Below are 18854 nucleotides of genomic sequence, written 5' to 3'. Positions count from 1 at the left end.
AAGAGCGATCTTGCTATGTTTAAGGAAACACCTTTTAGATAAAAGCAAGGCAAGTGCAGAATATGGCGTACTTTAACAGGACAATGGAAACCCCAAAAATAGCTTGTGGAATGACATCAGAAATACTTATATTTCTTATTTTGTACACCTATAGTCATATTATGTTCAGGGTCAGGTTTGTATCCAATATATTTCTTTTCTCAAACATTTTGACTGCTACTACCCAAGCATTTTGGATAAGGGATACTAAAACTGTATGGAATTCTAAGCTATAACATCATTTATGAAACAATACCAGTAAAAAATAATTCGGAATTACAAAACAGTTGCCCATAACTCCATCCATAATTTTCCAAATTTATTTAGGAAAAAAATAACATGAGCAAAATGAAAGTACTTTCAGTGTTACAAGAAAGTATATAAATGTCTAGCGATAGTCAATCTGATTTTTTAAATACAAAATAACAACATGAACACCTAATATACAGGTTTCATTTGAATACATATTTATTAGATAAATATTAGGTTGTCACATCATCTAACTACATACAGTTTTGCAAGACTAAAAATCACAATTATTTTTTCTGACCAGTTTTAAAGTATGAAATGATTGCATTGTACTGTACATACAATGTACAAACAAAGACAATGGCCATTTTTGCATGTTAATTCAGATTGTACTTTTTTTATTCTCCTCTGATCACAATATCAAAAAATTGTACAAAGTATGAATTTGGTTACAATCTTTTTTATTATTTCACCCCCTTTATTCTTCATTGTTTTAGCACCCTAAAAATACACAGGTGATAAGACTAATACACTTAAGCTAATTATTACATGAAGGTAAACCAAAACAAAACGAAAAAGCAACAAAAATTATTTTCACAAAAGATCCAGAGTATATTACAAGAAGTGAAACAAATGTGGAGACTTCACAAAGGCTAACAAATGGGATTCATTTTCCACATAAGATGGATCTCCAAGATTTACCTTTTCCTGTGAAATAAAAACAATGCACATTCCAAGGAAAATGAATGCATTTCTGTTAACATGTCTCTATTTTCCATTTACATATGTACACATGTCCCGGGCGTCTCCACTGCAGACATTAGTGTGTTTTCATCATCCTATAATAACAATAATAACAATGTCTTGGCAGTAGAACGATAAATCTCTGTGGGGTTTTTTTTCCAGGTGGGTGTCTATAGGGAAATAGTTAAAAACAACAACCCAAATGCCCCTGAAACAATAATGAATAAAAATACTGTGGGATGTGATTTTTCCCCTCCAGACACAAGGTTAATTAACTAAGGCTGCAATCCCATACAGTTACCTGGGAGGAAGCCCCATTACATTTAATAGGGCTTTCTTTTAGTAGTCATGCATAGGATTGAACTGCACTTTATTTAAAAGATTTTGGCAGTGCACAGATTAAAAATCATTTCCCCCCTTTTTAAAGACAGTCCATATAATTTTATATCCTGATGAGTAACCTTTGTGTGTATGGGTGGGTGTTTTTTAGGCTGGCTTTACAAAAGATGTCCATATGCTAAATTTGCCCTTTAATAAAATAACATGCAAGTGCATGGCTAGATCTTGGCAGCCACTTCCACCTGTTCACAAAACCAGAGCAGGTAGCCCTTGTCTTTTGGTCAACCTATGACCTCTTTCTGCAGAAGTTATACCGGAAATCTACACCTGTCAAACATTTACATTGATTTCTGTTGCTGATAAGACTAAATAGCTCATGGAACTGGAAAACCTAATTTACAAAACTGCATTCAGCAGCCCAAGGATTTTTCTCCTTGTATGTCTAGGTATCTATATGGTGCATTTAGATTGTTCTTAGGAAAAGTTAATCCTTCAGTGAAACATTTGAAGAGGTGGTTTATATGTTTCATTTAGATTATTAGGAAACTGATTCTGCTTCCAGTAAAACTGGGAGTGTGTGTGTGTGGGATTCCTGTTCAAATATTTTGTTTAAAGGAAAAATCTGAAAAATTAGTAACACAATCTGAACAGACCAAAATGAACAACATGGCTTAACCGTGGCACACACAACATGTACCCACAAGTCCACCAGCCTCTTCAGCAACTGAAAATTCAGTCTTTTGGCAGATAGCAAAATCAGTAATTTCACTGAGCCTCAGATACGGCATTGTGCACGGTATGACTAATGTGCTGTGTTTGATTTAGCAGGCAAATAGTGTTACACCTAGATCAAAAAACCAAAAACAAACAAACAAACAAAAACAAAACAAGGAGCAATGGGGCAGCACAAATTTGCTAATTCTTAGCAGCCCATAAAATGATTTCAGTAGTTGCATAACAGATGCAGAAAATGTCAGGAGAGAATGCCTCTAGACCATGGCCATATAGCCCGAAAAAACCTACAACAACCCAGATGCAGAAAAGTGCAGGGAAAGCTACTATCGTACAAACACTACTCAAAGCAGTCTAACAAAGAACTTTAAAAGTAGTAAACAGAACAAACTTCCTAAATAAAACATGGTAGCTTATGACACTGGCCAGATGTATTAAATTTATTTGTATGATTAACTGGGGCTAGTTTTTCAAAATGAAATGCTCTGAGAAATCTTTATGGGGGGAGAAAAAGGGGGGGCGGGGAGAGGAGGGGACCCACTTCTATTCCTGGACTATGCATTTTAAAAACATATGTATAACCAGATCATGAAAATGCTGATTATAATAATCAAAGACAATTCTAAAATATTCACAAAAGGTATTTACAATAGTAATTCTGAAAGTAATTGATTTTGCATAATGAACAGCACTTCTTTTGAAAAAAAGAAAAGGAAATGCAATAAAAGGGTTTGGGGGAGAAAGTAAATGTAGAAATATCTCTACATAAAATGTTTTACAAATTCAACACTCCTACTGAAAAGTAACAGGAACTAAAACTGCCATTTCCTGTAATATCTACAGCAAGGTGCTGTGGACTATATATATATAAAAACAAGATGCATATACAGCAGTGGTGGAAGATGCTAAGAACAAGCGTTCAACGAATTTACAAGCATGACTTTGGTGAAGAGAGGAAATTCGGAATGGAATGCACATGTCACGCCATTCATGGAGGATACGGTGGGCAGGCTTTACACACTGAAACCAACAAGCAAGAGTTCATTTGGGACAAAGTTGAAGGCCTACTGCTGAAATCAAATATGGTTATATTTGATTTGTTTCTGGACAAGGAAGGAAGCAATCAAGGTTTCTCTATTCACAAAATTAGCAATATCTGTACACAGTAGGCAGAAGATGAAATGTTGGCCCACAAGGGCAGAGTTGGCACACATGCACGTCTCAACACAGAGATACTATACATAATTTATAAACAGAGAACGACGGAGAGCACAGAAATGGGCCCAGAAGCAACTGGAAGCTCATGCAGGAGGGAAGCAACCACATGAGAAGCACAAATACGACGGAAGCATTGTGGCACAAGAATCTTGCAACACTACTGCACCAAACTGACTTATTCTTCCCGTGCCCTTTATCCTTGGAAATATCATCTTAAAAAGAAAGGGTGATGGTCCTGGCAGCTAGATGATACAACCAAATTTCTCTTTGAAAAAGAAAACGAAAAGGCTGAGCACATAACACAACCTGGAAAAACAACAACAAAGGTGAGGAGAAGTAAGATGTCCCTCCCACTACAAATGCCTTTTTCAAATCAACTACTGCAAACAGGAGTGGGCAGTTTTCATCTCCTCGTTTTCCTTCATCTCGAAATGAGAGGTATTATCTCACATCCTTGCCACATTTTTTGATGGGAATTGAGCAATGGTCTTCTCTTTACATATTACAAAAACAGAAAACATTTGGTGACATTTTGTAGTTATTCTCTTTTCCCCATTTCATATGCAAATATGGCTCCCACCCATCCTTTCTTTTTTTAAAAAATGCCTGGCTATATTATTACAAAAAGTGGTATTTTGAAATCAACTTCCTTTAAGAAAAGACAAAATAAAAGAGCAGGACAGAAGAAAACTACTTGTCCAAAACTCTGTGTTAAATGAAAGGAATTATTCTGCCAACAAGATTAATAATAGTAATAATAATAAAAAAGACTGCTACAATTTAGAAAAAAAACCCATGCTTGCCACAGCCTGGAGATTCACAGAACTCTTCTACCATGGAGAATACACTGTTAAAAACAACCGGTGCCCCCTTTTTATGAATTTGAATTTTTATCCAACTTACAACTGTATTAATTTTTGTGCTTTTTGGTATGTGTTTGATGGTTCTGAGTTTATTTGGCTAGTCTGCACGTGCTGCCAAATTTTGTCCTTATTCTTTGTGTCAGAAATGTACAGAAAAAAGGCCTGCACAACCTGGGAAGGAACACATTGGAATAGACACTGCAGCAAAAAAGGGGAGGGAGGGACCATGGAAGAACACGAGTTGGAAGGACATTCTGAAACTGGTCATTTAGAGTAGTTCTGCTGTCTTGTCTTTCTTCTCTTGTGAGACATTTCTCTTGGGATGTGCCTCACTATGCACACCAAAACTATGTTCTCTTTCTCTGCAAATTTGACAAGTGAGGCCTTTCACTGCTGCACAAATGGTTTGCAATGCGGAGTGTCAGTCTCTGAGGTCACCGCCTTATTGTCCTCTTGCCTTTCCCCCCGCTACAATGAACAAAGCTTGACTCAAGCAGTTCTGAGATGAAGAAAGTAGGGAGTGTGCACCATTCGCTCAAGTTGTGAGTTTCTCCTCGTGGAAAAGGTTGGCTTGGGATTCCTCACTGTGAGGCTACAAATGTGTCAAACAGGTGAGAGAGGTGAGGGATAAAATGCAGAAGGCTTCAGTTGTTCTCAAAGAGAGAGAGAAGGTCATCATTGCTATTGCTTGGTAAGTCAGGAGGATCCAAGTATGAAAGTAACTCATCTGGATTTGTGAGTTCTGGAAGCAGCTGGAAAATAAAGACAGAAGAAATCTGTGTCAAAAAGCTGTCATTGCAAGCTTAGTTTGAGATTTTGGAGAAGGTCAGAAGTTTTGAATGTATACCTGAAAGTTTATTTTACTTTATAGTCAGTCTCATTATAAGAAGCCTCTCCAGTCCACTGGCACATACTCACTGGCATGGAAGCTTTCCATTATAGTTAAGATATTTCACATAGATTTGAAAATATCATGCCAAAATGATTTTCTGAGCTCCCCCCCCCCCCCCCCAATATAAGAAGTAGCATGCCATGGAAAAAGCTAACCAAGATCTTTCATCTGAATAAACTAGATTTTCCAAGTACAAAGAAACTTTTTGTGTGGCAAAGCATTCAAGCATCCTGTCCTGCACCTTTTGCCTGAATGGTACAGATTCGTGACTACAGTCAATATAGCCCGGATTATACAAAGCATCGGCCAGCAAGGAAGAAGGAACATTCACATGTTTCTATTCAAAAGGTAAACACATTTTTTTAAAAAATCTCCCAATTTAGCTATTCATTTACAGAACGTATAGTCAAACCTTTCAACATTTTCTATTGGCTCTGAAGAAGACTCTTCTGACATTTAAATCTTCAAATTGATTGCCTTAATAACAGCTATATTTCATTGTTCTATTTCTTGTGGCAATCAAGATACAAGACATCTATTCCAAAGAAAAGTAATCATGTAACCTAAGGCTCAGATTTTATCTGGGCATTTTACCCCTCTGCAATTTGTTAATTTTATTACATGCTTTATAAGCTGTGAGAGTTAGCTGGTGAACCTGTTAAAATCCTTAGCTTTAGACTTAAGTGAACTTGGGTTAGTCGACAAAAGGGAAGTTTTCTGTTTGGTGAGGGCATCTAACTTCCCCTTTCTCCAGAATGCCTCTAAAACAACATGAGATAGGCCCATACTTCCCATTGAAAAACTGGTAAGTTTATGTTGGTTAAAATTGTTCTTTATTTTAAATATAGTATTTTTCATGGGGGATTGCACTACGATATGTGCAGTGTGCACAGGAATTCGTTTATGTTTCCCCCCCCCCAAACAATACCCCCCCAACAGTCTGTGGAACCATAAACTGGCCCTCTGATTAAAATGTTTGAGGACCCCTGATGTAAGGGATCAGAACTCTCGTTGCTTCTGATATTGACCCTGGATGTGATTGTCAGCGAGGGAATGATGAGCAAGCAAGAGATGGATTTAGACCCACATGCATGTAGAATGCAACTGTCCATAGTTTACAAATCAGGTTTTTTTTGTCGTGTCAGGAGTGACTTGAGAAACTGCAAGTCGCTTCTGGTGTGAGAGAATTGGCCGTCTGCAAGGATGTTGCCCAGGGGACGCCCGGATGATTTGATGTTTTTATCATCCTTGTGGGAGGCTTCTCTCATGTCCCCGCATGAGGAGCTGGAGTTGATAGAGGGAGCTCATCCGCCTTTCCCCGGATCCGAACTTGCGACCTGTTGGTTTTCAGTCCTGCCAGCACAGGGCTTTAACCCACTGTGCCACCGGGTGCTCCTTTTACAAATCAGTGATGTTCATAAACATTAATTAAAAATTAACATTCTGCAAAAATAATCTTATACAACCCTGTAGTCATCCTGCCCTAACCTTCCTGCTTCAAAATTTTAAACGAAGTATATTTTTGAATTAAAAAAAGATGAACTGACACCACTGCATAATTCTTGGTTAATAATATTCCAATCAGAATGTTCCCATGGCCCATTTTTCAAGGAAAATGTAGCTTTCTTAAACCTCATCCAGATTTCCACTGAGGAAGAACTGCATGCCATTGGAGTTGCTTAAATTACAAGTTTTTCTCTCAACAACCCTAGTGGTTCAAGATGTAAAATGAGGGCATGAGCTATGAAAGTGGTTCTGTCTTCCCCTGCTTTTTTGGTCCCCACAGAAAGCACAACCAGAGGCAAGCAGATGACAGAATGACACACAGACTTACATCCAGCGAAGGCTCTGGCATGTCGGATGCTCCCTGCCCACCAGCCTGACCTTCTAAGGCGGAGGAAGGGTTAAAGGCCAGGTCATTGTGTGGATGGTTGCTAGCTGCGGCCTGCTGTGGCTGCCGGGACGGCTGGGTAGAAGGACCGCTGTGATGCAATGGCTGCCCTGACTGGCTGCTGGGATGAGGTACGTGCAAACCTTGCTGCATGGAACTATGGGACTGATCAGTGCTGCCGGGATGAGGGATCTGCGGAGGAGGAGAGAAGCAGGAAAGGAAAAGTGAGGTGACAAGGTACAGAGCTTCAAGATGGAGAGGGGAAAGGCTCAACATCTTCACTGTAAAGCAGTGCATATGCCATCATACAATATGAAACCAGTACTGCAAAACTATAGACTTCAACAGCCATTTGTCACCAGAAAAAAGAGTGCACGGGAAGTTGATTTGGGTTTTTTTGAATCTTCAAGAACTCAATATTTTTCAGAAGGAAAAAGGCATAACATTAAAGATGGTAGTTCCGCTTTGTAGAAGATCCAGATTCAGTTTACTCTGAACTTGTGCTGAAAGTGCTGTGCTGGCTGGAAAAATCTGAAAGGTTTAATATTCATAACATCTGAGAAGGGCAGACAGCTTTCTACACACTTCCTTTGTGCACAATTTCCTTCCAATTCAGTTCTGTTGTAGCTCAGTGCATCTTCTATGGGGGAAGGGCACCCTTAGCATAGAATAATTTTCAGTTCATTACCGGCTTTAGAAAAATGTTAACTGTTAACTTCATGTCCTTCTATTTCTCACTTTAAAACCAGTCCAGATAGTGCTCCTGGAGTGAAATATACACAAGCATTTGCAGACTTCATGTCCCACTGTAGTGAAGTACAACAGAACAGGCCTTTCAGATGTATTTGGGCAACAGGGAGACAATGCTGTGCATGAATATGCTTAAAGTTATGTCCTCTAAAATAGTTGGTGTTGTATAATAGGTAGAGCATTGAACTAGGACTGGAGACGCCTGGATTCAAATTCTGACTAATGCCATAAAATGTTATGGTGACCCTCAGCCTCTCTCCTAGGCTATCCTCCCTCACAGGATTATTATATGGATAAAATTGGGAAGGAGGACCATCCAACATGCATGTTGAATTGGATTCCTTGATGTGAACATGGAAAACAACAAATCCCACTGATATAAAACAGCAAAATTCATGCTTGAGCATAGCAGCGCCATGCAAATAAACAGAAATCATAGAAAATCCCTAGAGTGCAGCAGATTTGCTAACTTTTAAATACACTTACAAGTGAATATACACATTCCAGCAGGTTTAAAAAATGTTTTCACTGTTACCCAATGTACTCTGAATGCATTCCTTGACCAGGTACTAAATAGACCAGTTGCCTCATTCACCTAATCCAAAGAGGCATGCACAACGCAGAGTAGGAGCAACAAGCAGGATTGTACAACAGATCCTTGCTACCTGACATGTCTCCTCATCCGCATGAATGATCAAATCCCATTCACTTACAGACATACGGCCTTTGCGGACAAGCTCTATATTCTGGGATCTGATCCCAGGTTTTTTTCTTTAAACTGGATTGCCAGATAATCTTGGATAAGATGAAAACCTGGGATCAGATCCTGGGATATACTGTCTGGAAGGCCCCATAGTAGCACAAACAAACACAATGTCCTTGCTTAGCCAATGCAAATGTTAGAGGGATTCGAAAAGCCTGCTTCCAGCAGAGAGGACAAGCAATGTTTGAGGAGTGGGGAGTAGCTTTTCTCTCCCTGGCAGCTTTTTCGCATTGATATCCCCTTCTTAAGAGTCTTCTCTTTGCGAGTGCACAAGTGTCAGAGCGGTAGTTCTTAAAGATATAATCATATCAGTATCTTGCAGCATAAAAGGGAGGAAGAAAGAGGAAGGAAAAAAGAGGTAGTAGCATCTTTAAAACTGTTTTTTTAGCACAAGCTTTCATGGCTATAAACCCACTTATCTGGATGCAGTACCAAATGGTATTATTCAGGTATAATGCATATTTATACAGTTGTGGGAATGGGTTCATGCTAAAATCAGTCTTTGTGCTTCTGCCACATTTCTTTTTTTTTTTCTTCCCCTTCCTTTTTAAGGGTCAGAGTGGTGACCTTTAAAAAGAAAAACAAATGCTCCTTGGGTTCTTCTTTCTCTCTACCCCATCCCTCCATGTCTTTTCTGTCCTTTCCCCTGCTTCTTAGCATAAAAGAAGAGGAAAAGCGGATCTCCCTTTATGTAACCTCCAAACCTTGAGAAGTCAAAAGGTGAGGATGTTGGCAAAGAAGAGGTGCTCCCTGATGATCTCCTTTCTTCTGCTATTGTTATCATGGCGAAAGAAGGGAAAGTCATGTTTGATGTTTTCTTTTTCCCTCCTCATGAATGTGCATTCTGCCAGTAATACTAGCTGTGTAAACATGGATTTTACCTTGGGTTTAGTGAAATATTATTTGGCCATATAAGTCATCGGCATGGCTGTGTAAGGTTTGTTTCTGCATTTTCTCCAACAAAGATGCCATGAATGTAAGATGATTATACAAAAAGGATAAGCTGTCATTGGGCCAAAATCAGTCGCTAGCAAATTCCTGTCTCACAACTACCCCTTCTTTCCTAGATAGGAGTGGAAACTGGAGAATCCAGTATCCTCTTTTACTCATATGTGACTGCCGATCCCACTTACTTAAATGTCTTGACTTGACTTGCTACTTTTCTGCTAGTATTGAAATGAAAATGGCTCACAACTGGAGTATCTCTGGCCCAATAAAATGCCTCTTTTTCAGTTGCCAGAACATGTGTAAATAAAAAAGTATTTTCCTGCCAGTGGAAGGACAACAGGGAAGGAGCTATCCAAGCTTGCCTTGTAAGGGGTAAATTAGATGTTGGTAACCTGGGAGCTAAAAAATAAAGAACATGTTTTCAAAAGCAGAGGAATAACCAATGTTTTCTGTTTCCAGAGAGATAAAGGAAAAGGGGGCTATTTATTTCTCTCTCCAGCTGATGAATGAGGCAAACAAAATCAATGGGTCACTTTCTCTTTCCTTGGTTTCCTGTGGTCTACTTTGCCCCCCTGCCAGGTGGCAGGGAGGGAAGGAACAGATTACAGTGTGCTCAAAACATCTGTAAATTCTTTTGAAGGAGGAAAGGAACTCTTTTTCCTCATGCCTGTCTCCATAGACTCCCCCTCCAACCTGCTACTAAGCAACAGTGGCTATCACCAAATAAAATTTGGAGAGAGTGAGCTTAATGAAGTTCCAGGCTATTGTACCTGATACCTTCAATTCCAGGAGCAGATAAATTTTGTGGAAATGAAGATAGCAAATGCAAGTGTCTTGAACCTTCCTCTGCAGCAGACCTGCTCTCCAAAAACAGCACGGCAAAACACTGGCCTTTGATATACTGTTAGGTTTCAAATCCCTCCAGCTCCAGGCAGTGAGGCTCGGGGATCATGGTAATTGTGATCCAACACCAGCTGAATGGACATAGATTTCTCACTTCTACAATGCTGCATTTTTTTAAAAAAAAAGGAGAAAAGAGGGAAGGCCTTCCACTAAAGGGGCCCGAACCAGCAAACTCAAGGTACTACTGTTGTTCCTTCTTAGGGAACTTTGCTCCATATGGAAAAGACAACCTAAAGAGTAAGCTACTCTTACGAGCAATCCTGAGACTACTATAATGCCTTTGACACTTGATGTTGACATATGTAATTGAACTGCCAAAGGAAAGAACATCAAAATATGTTTGTGAACCATTTCTACTACTGAATTACATTGTTATTCTTGATACCATAATGCATTTGCATTTAATTATTATAGCTTGTGTAAGGACTACTGCTAGATTGTGAATTTTAAAAGATACTATTCTGAAGAAGTAATCTGTTTACACAGTTTAATTGCGTTGTACATGGATTAAAAACAGTCTGGAAACTACTGCAAATAGGCCTGGAAAATTACTCAATGGTAGTATTATTTATTTATTTATTTACAGCATTTATATGCCGCCCTTTTCACCCCGAAGGGGACTCAGAGCGGCTTACAATATATATATTCATACAATATATTTTATTATTAGCATAGTACAATATCAGTATTATAGATTACTATATTGTACTATACCATTATATTGTAATATTATTACAATAATTATAATATTGTATTATTATTACTAGTATATTGTATTATAATATTATAAATATTATATGTATATACAATATACTATATTATATTATTAGTAAAGACAAGATGGAAATGTCTTCTGCTCCCCTCTGTCTTCGTTCTGGCCAGAGCAGCCATTGGTGCCACAGGGGGGAGTAGCCATTTCAAGGCTAGTGACAACTGGTTTCTAGTTTGTATCCAGGCCTAACTTTAACTTTCAAACCCATTAACTGTCTGGAACCAGACTACTGGAAAGACCATTCACTTTGTGCATTGCAATCTGGATCTTAAGATCCTTTTCAGTTGCTGCTTAAAAAAGGTTGTGCCAGTGGTGGCTCTCTGCTGCAGAATTACTCCTGGAGAGAAATTCACCCAATGTTCTCATCATCATCTTCTCAACATCCACTGAAGAGCGTTATATTCAATCAGATCTTTTAAATAATCCACATTGGCTTATTACTTTTTAAAGTGTGCAATTCACTGGACTTGGTGCAATTTTAAATACTGTGCTGTACTGTACCAACAGATCTTCCAGTTGCCTAGAAAGCAAAGGTTGTTGACCAGATCTATAAATATGGTAAGTAAATAAATAAATGACTTACAGGGTCTTGCATGGGGTGACTTAGGGGCTTGTCAAGGGCTGCCATGCCACCTGGCATGTCTGGAGGGTGTGAGAGCTGCGGCGCATGCATGAAGTCATTCATAGATGTTCCACCAGGATTCCCATGGGGGAAATCGAAATTGCTGTGACCTTGATAATTGTTACCTAATAGTAAAGGAAACATAAGAGTTACTCTAAAAGGTGCATAAAATTCATATAGTTACCAAGCATAAAACATTACATTGGAACTCTTACTACTGCCATTACATTTTCTTGAAGCATATGTGTGTATTTGTACATCTTTTAGGGATGATCCCAGACCATCCATTAGGATGAACAAGAAAAGTGTCAGCAACATTTGGCATAGGCCACTGTGCTCCATAACTACCCCGTAGTAAAGTTCATTTGGCTGTTTGGAAGACTAAACATGAATGCATCTCTTTTAAGAACCAGACCATGAGATCTCTTCTTTAAACTCGTTTTCACTACCAGTATATCCCAGTATCACAGATTTGCTCAGTGAACAACAAAAAAAAAGCATGAAGTATGAACATGTTTAGAGGGTATTGAGAATCCAAACAAAATGAAGCTCTGATATTAGATGCACCCTGAGAACAATCCAACTTCATATATGCAAACCAATTTAATTATTAACACTTAAAACTATTTTCCACACACAAAAAATAATAATGGCATTCTTAAACTCATGAGTACAGTGGGAATAAAATCACTACACCAAAATCAATTTCAACTTGAGGATCCCTTACCTGGAAATCTAAAATGTTTCAAAGTAGCTATGCTTTCTGATGGTTCGGTATATAAAACTTCATTTCATGGATAAAGGTATTGAATATAGTGTGTATAATATTGCCTTCAGGCTATGTATAAAACAACCATAAATGAATTTCATGTTTAGGCATGGATTCTGTTTCTAAGGTATGTCATTATGTACATGAAGCATTCTAAACGTGGCACTTAGATGTGGCTAAACGTGGCTCTAAGATTCAGTGTTCAACTTTTCTGCAGGGAGAAAGCAGCTCAGTGTAGTTTAGACAACCTTTTCATTATACAAGCATTTGCTCTCATGTACCAGAAGAGATATGTGGCAAATGATATACGTTTACTTACATAATAACTATATTTCTCCTTACCACCTCCAATGTTAGTTTGATGCTTTCATCTCACTCCTCTGCACTAGAAGTGCTGAATGAGTTGTTGATTGAAAGCATTTATCATATAAGTACAAATTACTATAGTTCTATCCTCTGTTCCTTCAATATTTGGCTGTGCTGCTAAAAGTGTACAATGGTCACAGCAAATTGATTTTTAGATTCTCCAAAAATACTCCACAGTAGTTGTCTGTTTAAATGCTAGTTTAGTACCAAGTAGGCGTCTACAGGAAATAAATCTTAGCTTGGCATTAAGATTTCATTCTAAATCATCATTTTCAATATATTTAGTTTTTTTGTTGCTTGTGGGAATGACACTCTTTCTGAAGTTCACTTCCTGATACTTTATCATCTTGAAATGATGACTGGTATCTCTTGAGAGCTTCACATTGATTAAAGATGTGACAGATAGTTGGCAGGCAGCCACAGAAGAGAAAAGCTCTCACTGGCAGGCTGCAGACTTACTTGCCTAGTGTCCTAAATTGTAATACTAGACACTGGGTTATGGCTTTCTTATTGCCTGACGAAAATAATAATAACAACAATAGCAACTTTATTTTTGTACTCCGCCTTAATCTCCCTGAAGGGACTTGGGGAGGCTTACATATGGCACAAAGTGTCTGAGACAAAGCATAAAATAAATACACAGTACAATACAATAAAGTAAAAACTATAGCATATAAAAACAATAGTTTAAAACAACTTAAAATATTGCATCTGAAATGGATGGGAGGGAAAGATCCTTGCAATTGTAAGGATGGGAGAAGAAGAAAAGGTTTCCAGTGACTTGTAGAAGTGATAGTAAGCACAGGCCAGTCTGCTTTTCTCGTTTATGTGAGACAGCAACTGTAGAAAGACACAGTTTCAACCAGAAACCTATCTTCTCAAAAGCTCCATCACCATGACATCCCTGTAGCACCAAGGGTACAATGACCAGTCTCTTGGCTTCAGGCAAGTCATATCAGCTTGAGGTCACAATGGCCAGTCTTCCTCCTCCAATAGCAAGTATTTCTCTTCCAGGCATGTAATTTAACAGCAAGTGGGCACAGCGTCTCTCCTAGTCTCCCTCAATGAAACAAGTGTATGCAATGGCAAGTGGAGTCAATCACTTTCTTGCTGAGAAGGGCATACAAGGAAGCAGGTGAATATGATCTCTTTGTTTCCAACTAAGGTAGATACTGCAGGTCTAAGCACAGTGGACATTGCTATCTCATAGAAACAGCAAAGTGTGTGGTGAGAAGAGAATGTGTCTAATAGCATAGAAGACAGCACAGAAATCTGATAAGGGAAAAGCATCTCGAAACGAGGTTAAAACAACACGGGGACCCTTGTCATCTTTGTTTTGCTTCTTCAAGAACATTTGAGTTGAATATTTACTATTTGCCAAGAAGAAAATGACAAAGCTTTGACTGGACTAGAAACCTCCCACAGGAGGGAGAATTTATAACAGCATCTACACTTTAACTTTGCCAGCTGCTACTGTTAAGTGATTCATGTCGTTTTGATGGTTTAGTCACATTAAACTGCTGTTTACATACTTAAATACATTTAGAATTTGTGTTTACAACAGTAAACAATGTTTGTTTTTTCACAAGAAGAGAATGTGGCCATCTATTCCAGAGCTTTCCAAAGTGGACAATATTGCTATATTGTGGACATGTCCGCCAAAAGGACTTCACAAGCAAGAGTCGGTGGGCTAGTGTGTCACATATTGTTAGGGAGTCTAGCATGAATCTGCAGGACTATATGCGTGCAATGATTAGTTTACAATACTACAACCAGGTGACATGTATGAAATCTAAGTTGGATTGTTTCTGAATTATGTGACAAGCAATAGTGCAACTACAATGAATATTTATTTTTTTTAATTCAAGCTTCTGACAAAAATAGAGCTGAACATGAATAAATTGATAGCAGCACACAAGGTTTGTCCTTCCCATTTAGGATTAATTTTAATGCTATTCATACTTTTTATTTTAATATTAATCTTTAATATCGTAATTTTCTGTTTATAATGCTACTCTGGTTGATTGTAAGAAATACCTTTGTAATTTCAAGCTTTAAGGTGTCTTATTTACAATAATGTCTTTCTTTATCATGTTGTAGGATGTAGGTAGAAATATAGATACATAAAAGAATGCAAATTTGTCAATGCACCTTTCTGTTTGTTCGCTTAAAGGTAGGTAGGTTTCTGGGGAAGGGGGGGCTGAGTTTCTTTTTTAAAAAAGGGGTGGGAGCCCTTGGTGGCACAGTGGGTTAAAGCACTGAGCTTGCTGATCAAAAGGTCACAGGTTTGAATCCGGGGATCAGCATGACCTCCTGCTGTTAGCCTCAGCTTCTGCCAACCTAGCAGTTCGAAAACATGCAAATGTGAGTATATCAATAGAAGGTGGGAAGGTAATGGCGCTCCATGCAGTCATGCCAGCCACACGACCTTGGAGGTGTCTACGGACAGCGCTGGCTCTTCAGCATAGAAATGGAGATGAGCACCAGTCTCCAGAGTTGGACACGACTGGACTTAATGTCAGGGAAAACCTTTACTTAAGCCAAATAAATTTGGGAACTTCTGATCTATCCTCTATATCAGTTTTTATTTTGTTTTCAGCCTAGAAAGGCCTTTTAAAAACACCATGAAGTAATTTAGAATATAAACAACTGCTTGGAAGGCCACCAATCAATGCTGCTTTAGGTTTCCCTTTGCTTGCATTCCTATTTTCTAATTTTCTGACACATTGATGCACTTTTAGCAAAATTCCGGTCTTTTGGCAGTTTTTTTTTTTGTGCCAGAAGTCGCTTCTGGTGTGAGAGAATTGTCAGTCTGCAAGGACGTTGCCCAGGGGACGCCCGGATGATTTGATGTTTTTATCATCCTTGTGGGAGGCTTCTCTCATGTCCCCGCATGAGGAGCTGGAGCTGATAGAGGGAGCTCATCCTCCTCTCCCCCGATTCGAACCTGCGACCTGTTGGTCTTCCGTCCTGCCGGCACTACGCCACCAGGGCCTCCCTTTGGGCAGGTTGAAAGTAGATTCCATCCAACTCAGTCATTTTCAAGATACTTCACCCTGGCTTCTCAAAGTGCCTATTTTAGTTCTCTATATAATGTCCAATGGATTTTCCATAAATCTACAGGAGGATCAGAATAAACAGAGCCGTGACTAGATGTCCCTTTTAATCCTGCTGGCCTGGTTAACTACCTCCAGCCCTAGAGTAAAGAGTTGCTATTGTGTCTTCCTTTATTTCCATTATCTCTTGAGCATCTCAGTTAAATCCCTTTAACTGCAACACCAGCCCTTGTGGTTTAAATGATACGAACTAGGAACAGAACTAACACCACTAAGTTATTTCACATAAGCCACTGAACAGGATCATGTTGAGCTCTGAAATAATAGGGCAGCTTTGCAGCTTGCCTGGAGGGGATACAGTTTTGTCAGCTGAAGAGCAGCAGCTTTACAACATGCAAGCCAAACAGAGAGTTTGATGGGACTTGAAGCATCTGCATCATTTGCTTTCCAGCACAAGCTCGTTTTGTGGAGAAGTTTAATCTCGGGGGAACAGAAATCATTAGCTGTGTAAGAGTATTTCTTGAGGAAGCCGAGGCTTTGATCTGTCATGTAAATACAGCAGAGCTTCACTAATTCTCACTTTGCTAATCTGCAAAACAGCTAAGCCTGCCTTTCTCTGCACACTTTCTTAGGGGCATAGCCTTTTGAACACAATTAACTTCTAGGGAACAGACCCAAGAGCAAGCAGGATGCCTGGCAGAGCTTAGAAGGCCACCCCTACCCACACCTTTAGAAAAACCAGTTCTGAGAGCTGTAGTTACATGTTTCAGGAAGTGCCATGATCTTTATAAATGGAATCAAACAATGCCGACATTTGAAAGTTAATATTCAAGTCACTGTGTAAAAAGGTTGCTTTCTGCTTTTTCACAGTGACCACTGAACAGCTTTAAACAAGAAGCCAGGCCCAACTTGTCCAAAAGGCCGGCAAGCAGTTTGACGAAAGCTGTGATCAGCATGCAAAGGGCAGTATGATAAACTGAGACAGGGTGCTGAAAGGGGCAATGTCATAGGGGATCATAGACTCACTCCCATGTGAATGAGCCTCTTTCCCCCCCTCCCTTTTCCTCTTCTCTGTCCATACAAGTTTGCTGGTTTCATGACTGGCCCGTCAGCTGAAACTCCTCTTGAACTCCCACAGAGAAGAGAGAGTAATGAGAAAAATCAGCAGATTTGATACAGAGAGAAGAGTTATTTTTAAGAGAAAGAAAACTAGGGAAATGAAAACAAGAAAGATCTGAAGCTCTGGAAGAGTGATGAAGAGAATAATGTGTCCTAACAGAGTAGAGGCAGGAAAAAGACTATTATCTCTAGGGGCAGTTGCCTCTGGTGAGGATGGCAAGAGGTCTGTCTTTTAGCTCCCTGTCAGAAAAAAGGAGAGGTGTTAGGGATTCCTCATCTTCGGAAGAGGAAGGGGAGCAGGGAAGTGCTCAGGAATTGGAGGGAGAAGAAGAATCAGACGATGGAAGTTTGAAAGTGTCCACATTCCTAGAGAGACGAAAAGAGACAGATGGCGTTCAACTAAGATAGCAGCTAAAAACGCTGAGCTAATTGGGAGACGCCCTAGCACCTCCTGCGTGGGGAATTCAGGGCTATAAATCAGAGGCAGGAGCAGTCAGCTTTCTCTAGTAACAACAACCCTGATACTGATGTTTTCACTCCAATGGAATCTGCTTTGTGTCTGCTGCTAAGGACATAGTTCATTGCCTGCTGTCTGATGGAAGACTGGTGTTTCTTTTGGGACTTTGTAAGAGACTTTAATTTGTGTCTGGATTAAGAGTTCCTTGTTTTCTTTGGCACTTTTCAATTGCATTTGCTTATCCTTTGTGTTTGCAGAAGTAAAGCATTTTTCTTTTACTTTCAACATTGTCTAAAGCAGTGGTTCTCAACCTGGGGTCCCCAAATGTTTTTGGCCTACAACTCCCAGAAATCCCAGCCAGTTTACCAGCTGTTAGGATTTCTGGGAGTTGAAGGCCAAAAACATCTGGGGACCCCAGGTTGAGAACCACTGGTCTAAAGGCTGTTTTTGGAGGGCAACTCAGGACATGAGGAGAAACCCCCTCCAGAAGATATTCTTCTTTCTCTTCTGGGAAACTTCTGAATCCCAGAGGTTGCACATGGGATGGTTCAAGTGGAGCCATGGTGCTATCATTGTGTCATGTGAAAGGGTTCCAGGTACAAACAGGAATCAAGAAGATTATGTACAAAGGACATGCATATAATACACACTATTAGGCAAAACCATTAAAAACTGAAAGGGTATGTGTCCTCAGCCATCATTGAGGATATTCTACCAACCTGTTTCCATTCAACTTTCTGTAAAGGAAGGAATGTTTATGACTCCTTTGGGGATATGCTACTTAACAGTTGGCACATGCATATGCACCAAAATAAGATTAGAGCTCACCTTGGTTGCTGTATTCATTGGAATTGGTGCCGCCAGGTGGAGGTGGGATTGATGGATATGGTGATGGGCCTGGACCCAAAGCTGCAATCATCTCCATCACGTTCGGCATGATCATCTGGCTAGGACTCATGGTTTTAAACCTCTTTGAAGGAATGCCATCTGGATCATCTTTGATGTGAATGTCTGACTTGATTGGAACAGGCCTCCAGCTGCAAGTTGGGTCAATTGTGACTTCCTCAAACTCAGAGCTACAAAACACAAGATGTTATGTGGCAATGCTTGTCACTGATGTAGCACAGTGTTATGAGAGACTATTAGTCTTAAACTAGGTCTGCATACACATTATCTTTCAAAGCACACTTGTCCCCTCATTGGCCTGTTGACAGGACATTTCTAATGACTTCACAATGAAGTGTACTTTCATCATCAGATGTTCCACAACTTATTCTAGACATGCTGTACACATGAAGTCTCTTTCTCAGCAATTTGCTATCAACAAGTCTTGCAGCTTAAGGCACCCCAACACTAATCATG

The 18854-nt window shown here is 39.4% G+C and overlaps 1 protein-coding gene across 9 annotated transcripts in view; it reads right to left on the bottom strand.

The window, feature by feature from the left end:
* Window positions 1-483: 483 nt before the first annotated feature.
* Window positions 484-18854, bottom strand: part of ZMIZ1 (zinc finger MIZ-type containing 1) — a 520385-nt gene continuing 502014 nt past the window's right edge. For all 9 annotated transcript variants that reach the window (XM_060769065.2, XM_060769068.2, XM_060769069.2 and 6 more), the window contains 4 exons: window positions 18321-18568; window positions 11687-11850; window positions 6911-7159; window positions 484-4936 (listed from right to left, as the gene is read on the bottom strand). In XM_060769065.2, coding sequence (XP_060625048.2) covers window positions 4829-4936; window positions 6911-7159; window positions 11687-11850; window positions 18321-18568 — 769 coding nt within the window. In that variant the 3' untranslated portion in view covers window positions 484-4828. The remainder of the gene's footprint in view (window positions 4937-6910; window positions 7160-11686; window positions 11851-18320; window positions 18569-18854) is intronic.

The sequence above is a fragment of the Anolis sagrei genome, chromosome 3, assembly GCF_037176765.1.
Source record: "Anolis sagrei isolate rAnoSag1 chromosome 3, rAnoSag1.mat, whole genome shotgun sequence".
NCBI lineage: Eukaryota > Metazoa > Chordata > Lepidosauria > Squamata > Dactyloidae > Anolis > Anolis sagrei.
Note: the sequence above shows the minus strand (reverse complement) of the source record. Positions and strands in the feature narration are given on the sequence as shown.